Source organism: Melopsittacus undulatus, chromosome 6 (assembly GCF_012275295.1).
Source record: "Melopsittacus undulatus isolate bMelUnd1 chromosome 6, bMelUnd1.mat.Z, whole genome shotgun sequence".
Lineage (NCBI taxonomy): Eukaryota > Metazoa > Chordata > Aves > Psittaciformes > Psittaculidae > Melopsittacus > Melopsittacus undulatus.
The window spans coordinates 45,684,450-45,696,690 of record NC_047532.1 but is presented as its reverse complement, the minus strand read 5'-3'; the positions used below and the strand labels follow the sequence as shown (position 1 = coordinate 45,696,690).

Here is a 12,241-nt window from a genome sequence, read left to right as displayed (position 1 = left end):
AGTCTGAACACCAATTTTGTTTATTTTATAAAAGAGAGCAAAACAGAAATGAAACATAGCCTTGGGAAATATAACCCCCTTTTGTTGAGTATTTTTAGCTACTATTAGAAGGTGAAATCTTCTTTGTTTGCCTTCTGGGCATTTGAAGTCTTTTTATTCAGACTTGTAGGTATAAAAATGACAGAAGCCAAGATGAAGTATAAAAGGAGCCGAAAAAAAGAAAAAAGAAATAGTCCAAGGCATGTTCAGGCCTTTTAAGCTTATCAACAAGGCAAAATATTCAAGTGTGGAGAAATGACCTTCAGAGGTTTTTCTGTGTAGAGGCACAAACAGAAATATGCAACAAAAAGTGTTTTTTCTTTCATATCTCCTTTGTTAAACTGTTACTCTCAATCTTTCTTGTCTTTTAGCCACATAATCAATGAGCTGATAGAAACAGAACGAGTTTATGTAGAAGAACTTCAAAGTATAATAGAGGTAAGAAACTCTTCTGAAATGACTGCTGGTGCTTAACCTCTGAGTCATCACTGCCAATGCACATCCTTCATGGGCTGAGCACTCACCTCCCACCTCCTACCTCCTGCTTAGAGTACACGGGCTGCTAGCTCAGCCCTGGGGATGGAAAATGGGAAGGATGTTTTGAACATCTTCCCTCAGGGCTTAAAGGAAGAGGCACCTTTTCTAACCCCAGAATGATAGAAGTTGCACAATGCTCAAAGTTACTGACAGAGAAATAGTTAATAGGGATGAGAAACAGTACCCTCTTTTCCATCGGGCCAGACACTAAATTTTGGTGAATGTAGGTTTGGAAAATGATTGAGAAAAAGAAATGCCCTCTTCCCCCTCTTGTTTATTGTCCCAGGTAGTGTTGGTACACAGAAAAGAGCAGGTCACACTGCAAATATAACTCCTGAGCTTTTGAAACTTGTAGGATACATGCATGTGGAGTCTGAGGTCCTTAGTCTCTGGAAGAATGGAGGCTGAGTAGGGCTTAATGATGCTTGTATTGGGTTGGGACTTGAAGGGCCAAATAGTTGCTTTTTACAACCATGTGGCTGCTTCTTTATTGGATTTGATTTGTGGGAACTTACCACTCTGGTAATTGATACTACTCTTGGTTTAAACTCTGCACTCAGAATTCTCTCTCAAAGTTTTTATTGAAGAAAGACAATCCAGTTTCTACAAGAAACAATAATCAAGCCAAATACCACAGTTCAACAAATAAATCCAAAATAAACCTTTGGCAATGAAGCAGTTTAGCAGAAAGTTATGTGTCTATCAAACTTAGCATTTTCCACACCTACATGAGCAAAATGACATTTGAATCCTAAGGAGATAACTTCATCTCTTTTGTTGATCCATTAATCTGTCCACTTGTGGTTAAAAATGTGTTTTCACAGCTATCAGGTAAAAGCTCTGGGAAAAATTGGAAGCATCAGAAATTCATGGAAGCAACAAAGAAGCAGTCATAAGAGAATCCTTCTTATGCTCAGTTGAGAACAAAAAGCACATAGCCTCTTCAGTGTCCTGGACACAGTACTTTTTCCTTGGTAAAAACAGGCTGCTTGTATTTTCCACTCTTCTTTCTAGGGGTATGCTTCAGAAATGGATAATCCCAGTTTACTACATCTGATTCCATCTGCACTCCAGAACAAGAAGGAAATTCTTTTTGGGAACCTCCCAGAAATCTATGAATTCCACAACAGGCACGTGAGAACTGGTGGTTGGCCTGCTCCCTCGGCTGCTACTGTCATTTCTACTCCTTTATGTGGTGTGCTTCGACATACACATACGCAGGCAGGAAAAGTCATCCTCACTTTGCTTCTGTGTGTGTCCTATAAAGCCCATGTGTGGAGAACACCTCCAAGATCATCTATTTCATCTTTTTTGTATTTTTTTTCTATTTGTAAAAGATTACACCTTTTTGTGCATTTACTAGTGATTTCACCTGGCAATATCAATTTTGAATGTTTCTCTTGCTGACTGTTCTACCAGTTCTCTTGGTAGAGTGGTAGATGGCGGTGGACTAAATCCTAATGTTCTTTCTCTAGCAAAACTCTCTATGAGGAAGTTTTCTTAGTGTTCAGCATATTTGTCTTGTATTTCTGTTATCACATCAGAAGACATGATATATTTGATAGCACTTCTTAAAGGAATTTTATCCTTCACATGAGCATAAAGCTTTCTGGAAGCCTTGTCCACACTGTGGACAAAGGTATTCTAGTGCTCAAAGCTACTGAATGCCAGTTATGAATAATATTAATCTATATTTTATTCTCTTTCAAAACACAAGGTTTAGGGCTACTTCTGTATATTCCCTGCTTTTCCTAGCCTTCAGTAAGTAAAACTGGCTGTAGCCAAAGTGAGAATTTAGGAATTATTTGGATAATAATTACCCATCATGTGTAACAAACAGTTGAACAAAGAAATTAAAATAAGCCTCTTGTGTAAATTTAAATATCATGCCAGAGTACTTGATACATAGTAGAAAAATTCTTTTCCAGGTTATGTATTATTTTGAAAGAATATGTCTTCCATCTGAAGAATTACATTCCCCTGCATTTGCAAGCCTGGTCTTTCTTCACTTAAATGCTTAGTTCATTGGTCTCCACGGCAGAAGCCTTTGGACAACATGCCATATTTTTGCTGCTTGCTGATTAAGCTACTGCATCTGACAGAGCTTTTCTGTCTTTTCTAGCTGTTCTAAAAAATCCTCATAGCTAAATGAGATGCAGGTGTTTGGGCTACATATTGGAAACAAATCTGCTTGTGGGCAGATGAAAACATGATACTATTGGTGATTCAGGCAAACATCTGTGAATCACATCCCATTTTTCTAAAATATATATTTCTTTCTGTGTCAGAATTGTTATCTTCCCCGTTGAAAACTCTTACTACAAAAACCTAGGTTTAAAGCTGGATTTACACAGAAGATAGCACACAGTTGGAGTAGGATGTTATATTACTGTTTGCTTTATTTCTCCCTCTTAGGATTTTCCTTAAGGAGATAGAAAATTGCATTGAAAACCCTGAGCTTCTTGCCCGATGCTTTTTGAAAAGAGTAAGTAAATTTTTCTGCAGATTTGTTTTTCTGCAGATTGCAGCAAAGAATTTGCAGGTACCTAGGAACATCTATGGTCTTATCATACAATACTTACAGATTTATTCCTGTCTTTTCACTCAGATTGTTTTCGTGAATGAGGGAAACCCACATAAGGAGATAGTCCCAAATTAAGCAACAGCTAACAAGTGTGTTTTTTGAAATCCAAACTTTTACCTGCTTACTGACAGGAAGAGGTCTGTAACCAGTGTTTTACCAATGTATTTTAACCTCTGTTTAAAAAAGAAATAATCAGTAATGAAATGTTTAATGTGCTTTTCATATCAGACAAATGTATACCTACAGTCTAATGTATCCCAGACACCACCCTACTGTAAATAAGCACGGAATGGTGACAGAGCAGATTGCTCTGAGTGCAGATACTACATCCTGTTCCTGTCTTATCATATGTATCTTTTTCTGTGCACCATTCAGGAGAGTTACTCTCCTACAAGTTTAGAGGAGTTAGGGTTAGCTTTTTTCTAAAAAAAAAAAAAAGTAGAGTGATCTCTGTTCATGGGAAAGCCCAAAGCCCACAGGCAGTGGTGGTTTTGGTCACATCCTTGTGTCTTCACTTTCTGTGACTTTCAGTACCTAAGTTCTGCAATTTTCTCCTCCAAGAGCTCCCAGTCTTGTCCCTCCCTGTCCATCTTCCCTAGTTAGGGACTGTTAGTTCTGTTTCCTGTACTCATTTTATAGCACTTATATAGTTTTTATAGCACTCATTCAGATGCCTCCCTGGGGCGGGGGGGGGGAGTTTTGGTGGATTGCTACCATTTTCATAGTCTGACAAACTGCTTGAGTAAGACTGTTTTATGTGGGAGATGGAAGAGGCATGATAAATGAGAAAATCTGTCCTCTTCCCTATAGTCAAAAGGACCTTCTGTTTCTACTCTATGCTACATCTAGCATTTGCTGCTTTTCCAGAGTATGTGTTATTTTTTTTTTTAACAAGGTGATGTATGAAATACAAATTTGGATGAAACATACACACCTCATTTGTCAGAGATGTTGAGGGTATCAGTAAGATTTCAATTGGAATTATGAATGTGTGATACTTCCAAAGGCTATGCCCCCAATTTACAAACAAGCCAGGCTGCACAGCATCATATTTGAGTATGGAAGGACCTAGCAGATGAACTCACCAAGCCACTCTCGATCGTTTATCAGCAGTCCTAGTCTGGGAAGTCCCAGAGGATTGGAGGTTTGCCAGCATGATACCTCTCTACAAAAAGAGCAGGTAGGAAGACTCCAGAAGCTACAGGCCTGTCAGCCTGACCTCAGTGCTGAGGAAGGTCATGGAGCAGATCATCCTAAATGAGATCACACAACACATGCAGGAAAATGGGGGAATGAGGCCCAGTCAGCATGGTTTCATGAAGGATAGTTCCTGCCTGACCAACCTGATCTCCTGTGAGGAGGTGACCCAGGTGGTAGTTGAGGGAAAGGCTGTAGATGTTGTCTATTTGGACTTTAGGAAAGCATTTGACAGTCTTCCACAGCATTCTCCTCATGCTCATGGACTGGATGGGTGTATTCTTTACTGGCTGGATGGCAGATCCCAAAGAGTGGTGGTAAATGGTGTCACATCTAGTTGGCGACCAGTCACTAGTAGTGTCCCTCAGGGCTCGGTATTACGGCCAGTGTTGTTTAACATCTTCATTGGTGATCCGGATGAGGGAATCGAGTGCACCCTCAGTAAATCTGCAGATGACACCAAGCTAGGTGGGAGTGTTGATCTGCTGGGGGGTAGGAAGGCTCTGCAGAGGGATCAGGGCAGGCTGGATCAATGGGCTGTGGCCAGTGGTATGAGGTTCAACAAGGCAAAGAGCTGGGTCCTGCCCCTGGGTCACACCAATGGGGTCTCAACCCCATGTAACGCTGCAGGCTTGGATAAGAGTGACTGGAAAGCTGCTTGATGGAAAAGGACCTTGGGGTGCTGACTGACAACTGAACATGAGCCAGCTTGTGCCCAGGCAGCCAAGAAAGCCAATGGCATCCTGGGCTGTATCAGAACCAGTGTGGCCAGCAGGGCCAGGACAGTGATCATCTTCCTGTACTTGGCATTGGGGAGGCTGTACCTCAAATACTGTGCTCAGTTCTGAGCATCTCACTACAAGGGAGACTTTGAGGTGCTGAAGCAGGTCCAAAGAAGAGCAACAAAGCTATTGAAGGGTATGAAGCACAAGTCTGATGAAGAGCAGCTGAGGGAACAGGGACTGTTTAGTTTGGAGAAGAGAAGACTCAGGAGGGATCATATCACTCCTTACAACTACATGAAAGGAGGATGGAGAGAGGAGGTGGCTGGTCTCTTTTCCCAAGTAGCAATGATAGGACACAAGGTAATGACCTCAAGCTGCATCAGGGGAGATTTAGATTGGATATTTGGAAAAATTTCTTCACTGAAAGGATGATCAGGCATTGGAGAAATTTTTTCACTGGAAGGGTGATCAGGCACTGGAACAGGCTTCCCAGGGAAGTGGTCGAACCACCATCCCTGGAAGTGTACAAAATCTGTGTAGATGAGGCCCATAGTGACATGGTTTAGTGGTAGCCTTGTCAGTCCTCAGGTAACAGTTGGATTTGATGATCTCAAAGGTCTTTTCCAACCTAGTTGATTCTGTGGTTCTATACAAGTGTAAATGTGATTATAAATCCATTGAATTATTTTCAGTTTAACAGCAAAGCATTTAGAGCTTGAGTAAATGACTCTACTAAGCAATATGTTGTTACTCTAAGATTCAGATGCTGAGCAGGAAAGCACTGTGGTGAAGTCTTTATACAAAACAGGATAAACAGTCTTTGAAGAATGCAGACCTTTGAAATTGAAAAGGCGTAAAATAGTGTGTATGTTGCAAATATACCTGGATTTGGAGATAAAGAGAAATTCTTGACACTGAACTGATCCTGTAATTCTGTGGGAAGTTCAAATTCTGTGCTTAAATACTGTAGCTTATGTCTCTCTGTAAAAACACCTATTGAGCCCAATTCTCCTCACTATCCTTTCGAGTCTAAAAGCAGCACTAAAGCTATGGTCCAGGTGTGAAGTCAAAGAAAATTGGTCTCTCTGTCACCTTTGCTTATCAGTTTCTCTGGCCTAGTCAAAGAACACTGAATGTATTGAATAAGAGGTTAAATCATGCATTTAATTTCTTTCCATGCCAAATTTCACACTATGAAAGCAAAAGCCTCTCTTGAGATGTCTCTGCTCACACAGTAGCACCTTTGATTCAAGAACTTGCCCTTATGTTCTGTTTTTAGAAGAAGCCACATAAAGTCCAGAAATTTGTTGTTTCTGTTGGATTGCCCTTACGAGGCACAAACAAAAGTCTGGTTGTGTATTTGTGTTCCCCATGATTTGGCAGGCTTTTATATCTTCCTGCTGAGCAGAGGCTTCTGGCTTGCCCTGTGAGTTATGACTGTGCTTGCTTTGGCATGTGAGGAAACTGAAATGGCTGCTGTTAAGAGCTGATACCGAGTTCTGGGAGGAAGCTTGCATTGTTGCAGATTCACTTCTCCGTTGTTCTTTCTTTCTGAGGGTGTAACCATCCTGCCACAACATCGTGGTGGGCCTTCAATTATGAACAGACTGATTTTTAGATTCAGATTTAAAGAATGCTACCATGTCTGATCACACCTTGACTTTCCAGCCTGATTCCAGAGCTGCTTGAAAGCATCTGTGAGCTGCAGTTGGGACACCCTGGTGCCTGAGTCTTGCTCTCTGTGGCAGGGATGGCACAGATGCTCAAAGAGGGGTGGGATGTGTACTAAATGCTTTGCAGGATGGATCTTCTAGTGCTTTTATGAGCAACAAGAAGGACACTCTGGGCTGATGTGTGAAACACAGGGCTGCAAAGCAAGAAAGCTTATCAAACCAAGGCAAGAATGCACAGGAAGAACAAAAGGTGTGTGAGACTGCTTACCAACATGTGCCGTGTGAAGTGCCTGGCAGAGGTGACTCACTGTGGATTACCACTGTTTACTCATTAATATTGTTAACCTTGGGAAGAGAGAATAATAGAATAGGATCCAGCAGATGGGGCATTTGGTTGTTTTGGGAGAAAGAAGCTTTTAGAAAAGGAAGCTATCTGTGAAAGGACTGTAGCAGCTGACCAGAAACCTGTGAGTTGGATTCAAAGGGCAAAATTCTAATCCGAACAAAAATTTATTCATAAATCAGCAGTCAAAAACGTAATTAGAACTGTGCATATATGCCATATGTGTGAAAGCTTACAAAGATCCAGGATACAAATCACCATGGAAAGGAAAAACATTCCAGGAAAGATGGGCATGGTGTAAAAGTACCAGCAAGAAGCCAGAACATCTGGATATGAAAATAGAGATGTGTGGAACATTCAAGACTGTGATTTGAGTAATTGGGAAATTAATTGTTTCTTGGCATTTTAGAGTCTGATCCTAGTAATTTAATCAGGAACTTCCTATTCCTTACAGTGTTACAAAATTTAAAGCTGCATTTAAAGATGTAAGTATCTGCCTGAACAGGTGTCACTGGTTTGGGCAGTAGTAGAAAATTGCATTGGCATAGGGTGGTTCCACTGTAACAATTTACTGGTAAACTATTGATTACTGTACCTTTTCTTTAAATTTAAATTGGTACTTTTCTCTTATGCCTACTAGTGATCTTGACTGTTGCTGTCTCTATTGCTCTTGCCCAGTCTTACTAGGTTTCTGTGGGCCAGGAACAAATTGTAATGTTTGATTACACATTGTTCCTACTTTTATATCTGTCTGTTTTACCTCCTGCTCACTTCCTTCCAAGGCAATATGTGCAAGCAATTCTATTTTTGAGGAGAAAATTCTGTACTTGTTTTGAAATAGCTCCATTAATACTCTATTAAGTTGCAACAAAGCTTTTTGTATTGCATAATCCTTAACACAGCAAAGTGTTGCATGGCATAGCTCTGCTTTCACATCCAGTTAATCAGAGTGATGTCAGTTTAGGTCTTTAGAGGAAGGCAGCAGCAACACTGATTTCTTCTTGTAACTCTGTGCAAAAAAAAATGCTTTCCCTCCACCAATATTGTCCAGGCACTGTCTAGTAGACTGAAAGCAGAGAGACAAGGGCCAGGAATTCCTGATATTTATTTTTAGTGCTCTCTTTGATTCCCTGAGATCATGTTCACCAAGATAGGTGCTGACAAAGATAGGAAGCTCCCAGCTGGTCAGACACAGACAGTCCTGCTTTGGAATCTCTATGGCACTGCTCCATGGCCGTAAGGCTGCAGGGCTTCTGTGCTGACTGAGTCTAGCCAGTGAGCAGAGAACCTGGCACAGGAACACTTGCCTGTCTGTCTGCACCTACCCATAGAGCTGGGGAGCTCAAAATATACCTCTCGGGGCTTTTATAGAGGTTGTTTTGTTTTTGTTTTTGGGGGGTTGTTTTGGTTTTTTTTTTGTTTGTTTGTTTGGTTTTTTTTCACTGAATTCAGTAAGATTTTTGTCATGGATGGACTGGAGAGCATTTGGAGTGTAGTCATAGGTAAACAGGGATCAAATGAATCCACCCACTTCTAGTTTGAATAGGACAGGGTTTAAGTACTTCTCCCTGCCTGGCTTGGTACATCAAGAAGACAAACTTGCTACATTTTAATTCAATGTTGTACTATTGGAGAACCAACACTCTTTTCAAAGTGTTTTGAACATGTGAACTTTAGCTAAGTGTGGAACGTTGTTTGCAATTACCAGTCTATGCCAGAACTGTTAACAAAATTTACATTTCTAATGTTTTTTTTTTGTTTGTTTGTTTTCACACCATCTATTCCCCTCCCTGGAAGATAGCAGTTTTGCAATTATATAGAATCATAGAATAGTTAGGGCTGGAAAGGACCTTAAGATCATCTAATTCCAATCCCCCTGCCATGGGCAGGGACACCTCACACTAACCTGGCCTTGAACACTACCAGGGATGGAGCATTCACAACCTCCCTGGGCAACCAATTCCAGTACCTCACCACCCTTACAGTAAAGAACTTCTTCCTCATATCCAATCTAAACCTCCCCTGTTTAAGTTTGAACCCATTACCCCTTGTCTTGTCACTACAGTCCCTAATGAATAGTCCCTCACCAGCATCCCTATATGATGTGTCTTCCAGTCTGCAATCTCCTTGCTTCATGCAAAAAGTGAGAAAAGTCTTTTTTTTCAGGTGTATTAAACTTTGCAGGAGTAAAAACAAGTTTGGTAGATGCAGTGTATTTTTACATACAGAGTTATTCCTATGTATTAATTACTTCATGTGTTAGGATGGAAGGTAAAAAAGTGTGACTCAAGGCAGATGCTCTGTGGATCCTTTTTTCTTACCTTGCTTTTAAACTCTTCTTGTCTTGCAGAAAGAGGACCTCCAAATATATGAAAAATACTGTCAGAACAAGCCGAGGTCTGAAGCTCTCTGGAGACAGTGTGGAGACAGCATCTTTTTTCAGGTGGAGTTTAGTTTCATTGCAGACTAGCAGTGCAAGACCATCAAAGCTTGTTTTCTTTCTGTATCTCTTCTTTCTTTAGAAAATTTAGAGCATAAACAGACTTTTCTGCACCCTTCTTATTCTGATGGCAAGTGCTCAGTATGTGTCAAGGTGCTCCCTACAAGAGGCTAGGTAGGCAGAATTTTCTAGGTAGGTAGATTTCCTGGACAGGAGCCTGACTCTTCAGGCCATACCCAAACCAAAGAACTGCTGGCTTCTTTGCAAACCCCAGATAATTGCAAGCTCCTAAACAAGTGCATGCCAGTTTAGAAACTAAATTGAACCTACACATTTGCTCTTGTTCAGATGTTTTCACTGTGGCATAGGTAACCTGGAAACTCCTATGAAGATGGAACCAATTTATCTTTCAATTAATTCACAGACATATAATCTTCAAATTAGAAAATGATAGTGATCTCGGTGTCTTGCCTGTGTTCCAAGACACAATTGTATTTTTCTTCCGTATTGTCTCTTACAGGAATGTCAGCGTAAATTGGATCATAAACTCTCTCTAGATGCTTATCTCTTAAAGCCAGTCCAGAGAATCACCAAGTACCAGTTGCTGTTAAAGGTAAGTTCTCCATGAACGTGCTAAGAATTCCAATGCATAGCTTGTTTTACTTGCAGAATTGCAATTCAGCAATGTTTTCTGAAGGACTACCTGGAAATAAATACTCTTATTTCAACAAATACTTTGTAATGATGTGTTGTAAAATGGTAACAGTCAAAGAAAGGACTTCCATTTCAGAATAAGAGCTGCTTTTACTTAGCAATACTTATATCCTAAGCAACAGCAGTGTATTGTCATATATATATCTGTACTGCTATATATACATAAAGCAAGATATTTTATATAGTATTTTATGTACTTAGTTATTATTTGTCTTTGAATTTTGTTTTATTGTATTAGCATATGGTTTTACAGTTTCAAACCAGGAACTGATGCATTAAATCCTGTCCCTGACATTTGCTCATGTTTCATGAAACTCAGCTCTCTGAACCTGATATTTTACCATGATTGTAGCCCATACCTTTCAGAAGAAGCCCTACCCTCTTGATGCTTCTGTTTTAAAGACCCAGCTAGGAACAAATAGTCTGTACCTTTTCCACAGGATAAATATGCGAACTTCCATCTTGATTTGGTTGCAGCTGTGAGTGGTCCATGCTTGAAATTTTGGTCTGAACTGGGCAACGGGAAATAATGTGCTCTCAAACCAATAACATTTTTTGGAGATGGTGGCTTAAATTTCTGTCTTCTTCAGTTCTTCAAAATAATGTTTGTTCACTTTCTTTATGGGAAGGTCACAAAGGTGAATTGCAGACAATTCTCAAGCCTCTGGACTTAATGTAGTGTTGCGTACTGTCATGAAATTTAGCATGAAATCTGCAGTGAAAATATTAGGCTGCAATTTTATTTGCTAATAGCTAGTAACTACCATGGCACTGGTGAAATTGTGTCAGTTTAAGACACATGAGGATCTGGCTGGCCATTCACTTGTGCAGTATTCTGTGATCAGCTTATTGACTTTACACAAAACTGTAGAATCCAAATATTGAAAGAGGATATTAACAAGGATGCAACTTCATTGATTTCAGTAGATTTACATCAGCGTAATCCAGAAGTAAATTTGTCTCATTTCTTGAAACTCTTCTGTGACAAGGGAGAAAATTTCAAGGTCTTTAGAAGAACAAGAGTAAACCACATTCTACTTTTAATTTGAAATATGACTGTAAATAAAACCAAGATCAGATCAAGGGGTAAAATTCTCAGGCAAAGCAGGTTGCAGCTATTGGGGTTGAAGCTTGTCAGACCAGTTTTGTACTTAGCAACAACACACTGGCACAGACAATTACTTTGTCAGGGATTATGAAGTCTATGAAGATGGTGTACTTTTTCCCTGGCAGCAGGAGCGTTTTAAAGTGTAGGGAAATGGGAGTCTGAAAATGGTAACAAACAAGTGCTTAAGAAGCTGTGTGACTTGAGTGATGGGCAAATTCTGAGTCATGATTATTGCAACACTATGGTTTCAAAAAGTTTAACTAATATTGTAAAGCAGCATGCCCACTATACAGAGAGCAGGGATCTATCCTCATCCTAGAAACTGTGCAACAGGTGCTACAGGAATGCATTATGTTTTTACCTTCTAAGCCCTGTTCACCCAAGCACTTGAGGAGACACTGCTGCAGTTTGGTGTTTGCAAGAACTACCTTTTTTCAGTTCTGTTTTATGGGAACATAAGTGCCTCAATTTTTTGATTAAATTATTTCCAAACTCAAAATCTGTCTGAAAATAATATGCCTGAATGAAAATCATGTCAATGGTCTCCCTGATGAAGGGGTCTCATTCTTACTATGATAAAGATTACTAAAGTTCTCAGAATCTTGATTCATTTCTAGAGATATTTCTGGAGTATGGTTTCTGTTTACATTGTTGTCAGCATAAGGAAACAAAATGAAACTCACTTACTGTGTAGTTCTTAATGAGCTGCTGTTATTACAAGAATTGGTTTCTTCATGGCTTGCATTTCTGAAGTGAAAACTGTATCCAGCCAAACACTTCTTTCATTCCACTGGTATATGGTAAATAATGGTAGATGAGTAAATAATGATGGATAAAGTGATTATCTGATTATGAATTATGGAACTATTGTCTCACTAAAA

At 39.8% G+C, this 12,241-nt stretch overlaps 1 protein-coding gene across 1 annotated transcript in view; it reads left to right on the top strand.

Annotated features, from left to right (window-relative positions):
* The window catches only part of MCF2L2 (MCF.2 cell line derived transforming sequence-like 2), a 159,748-nt gene that overhangs the window by 112,673 nt on the left and 34,834 nt on the right, over positions 1 to 12,241 (top strand). The window contains exons 16-20 of the mRNA XM_034064321.1: positions 411 to 477; positions 1,591 to 1,706; positions 2,992 to 3,061; positions 9,449 to 9,541; positions 10,059 to 10,151. Of these exons, the coding sequence (XP_033920212.1) occupies positions 411 to 477; positions 1,591 to 1,706; positions 2,992 to 3,061; positions 9,449 to 9,541; positions 10,059 to 10,151 (439 nt within the window). The remainder of the gene's footprint in view (positions 1 to 410; positions 478 to 1,590; positions 1,707 to 2,991; positions 3,062 to 9,448; positions 9,542 to 10,058; positions 10,152 to 12,241) is intronic.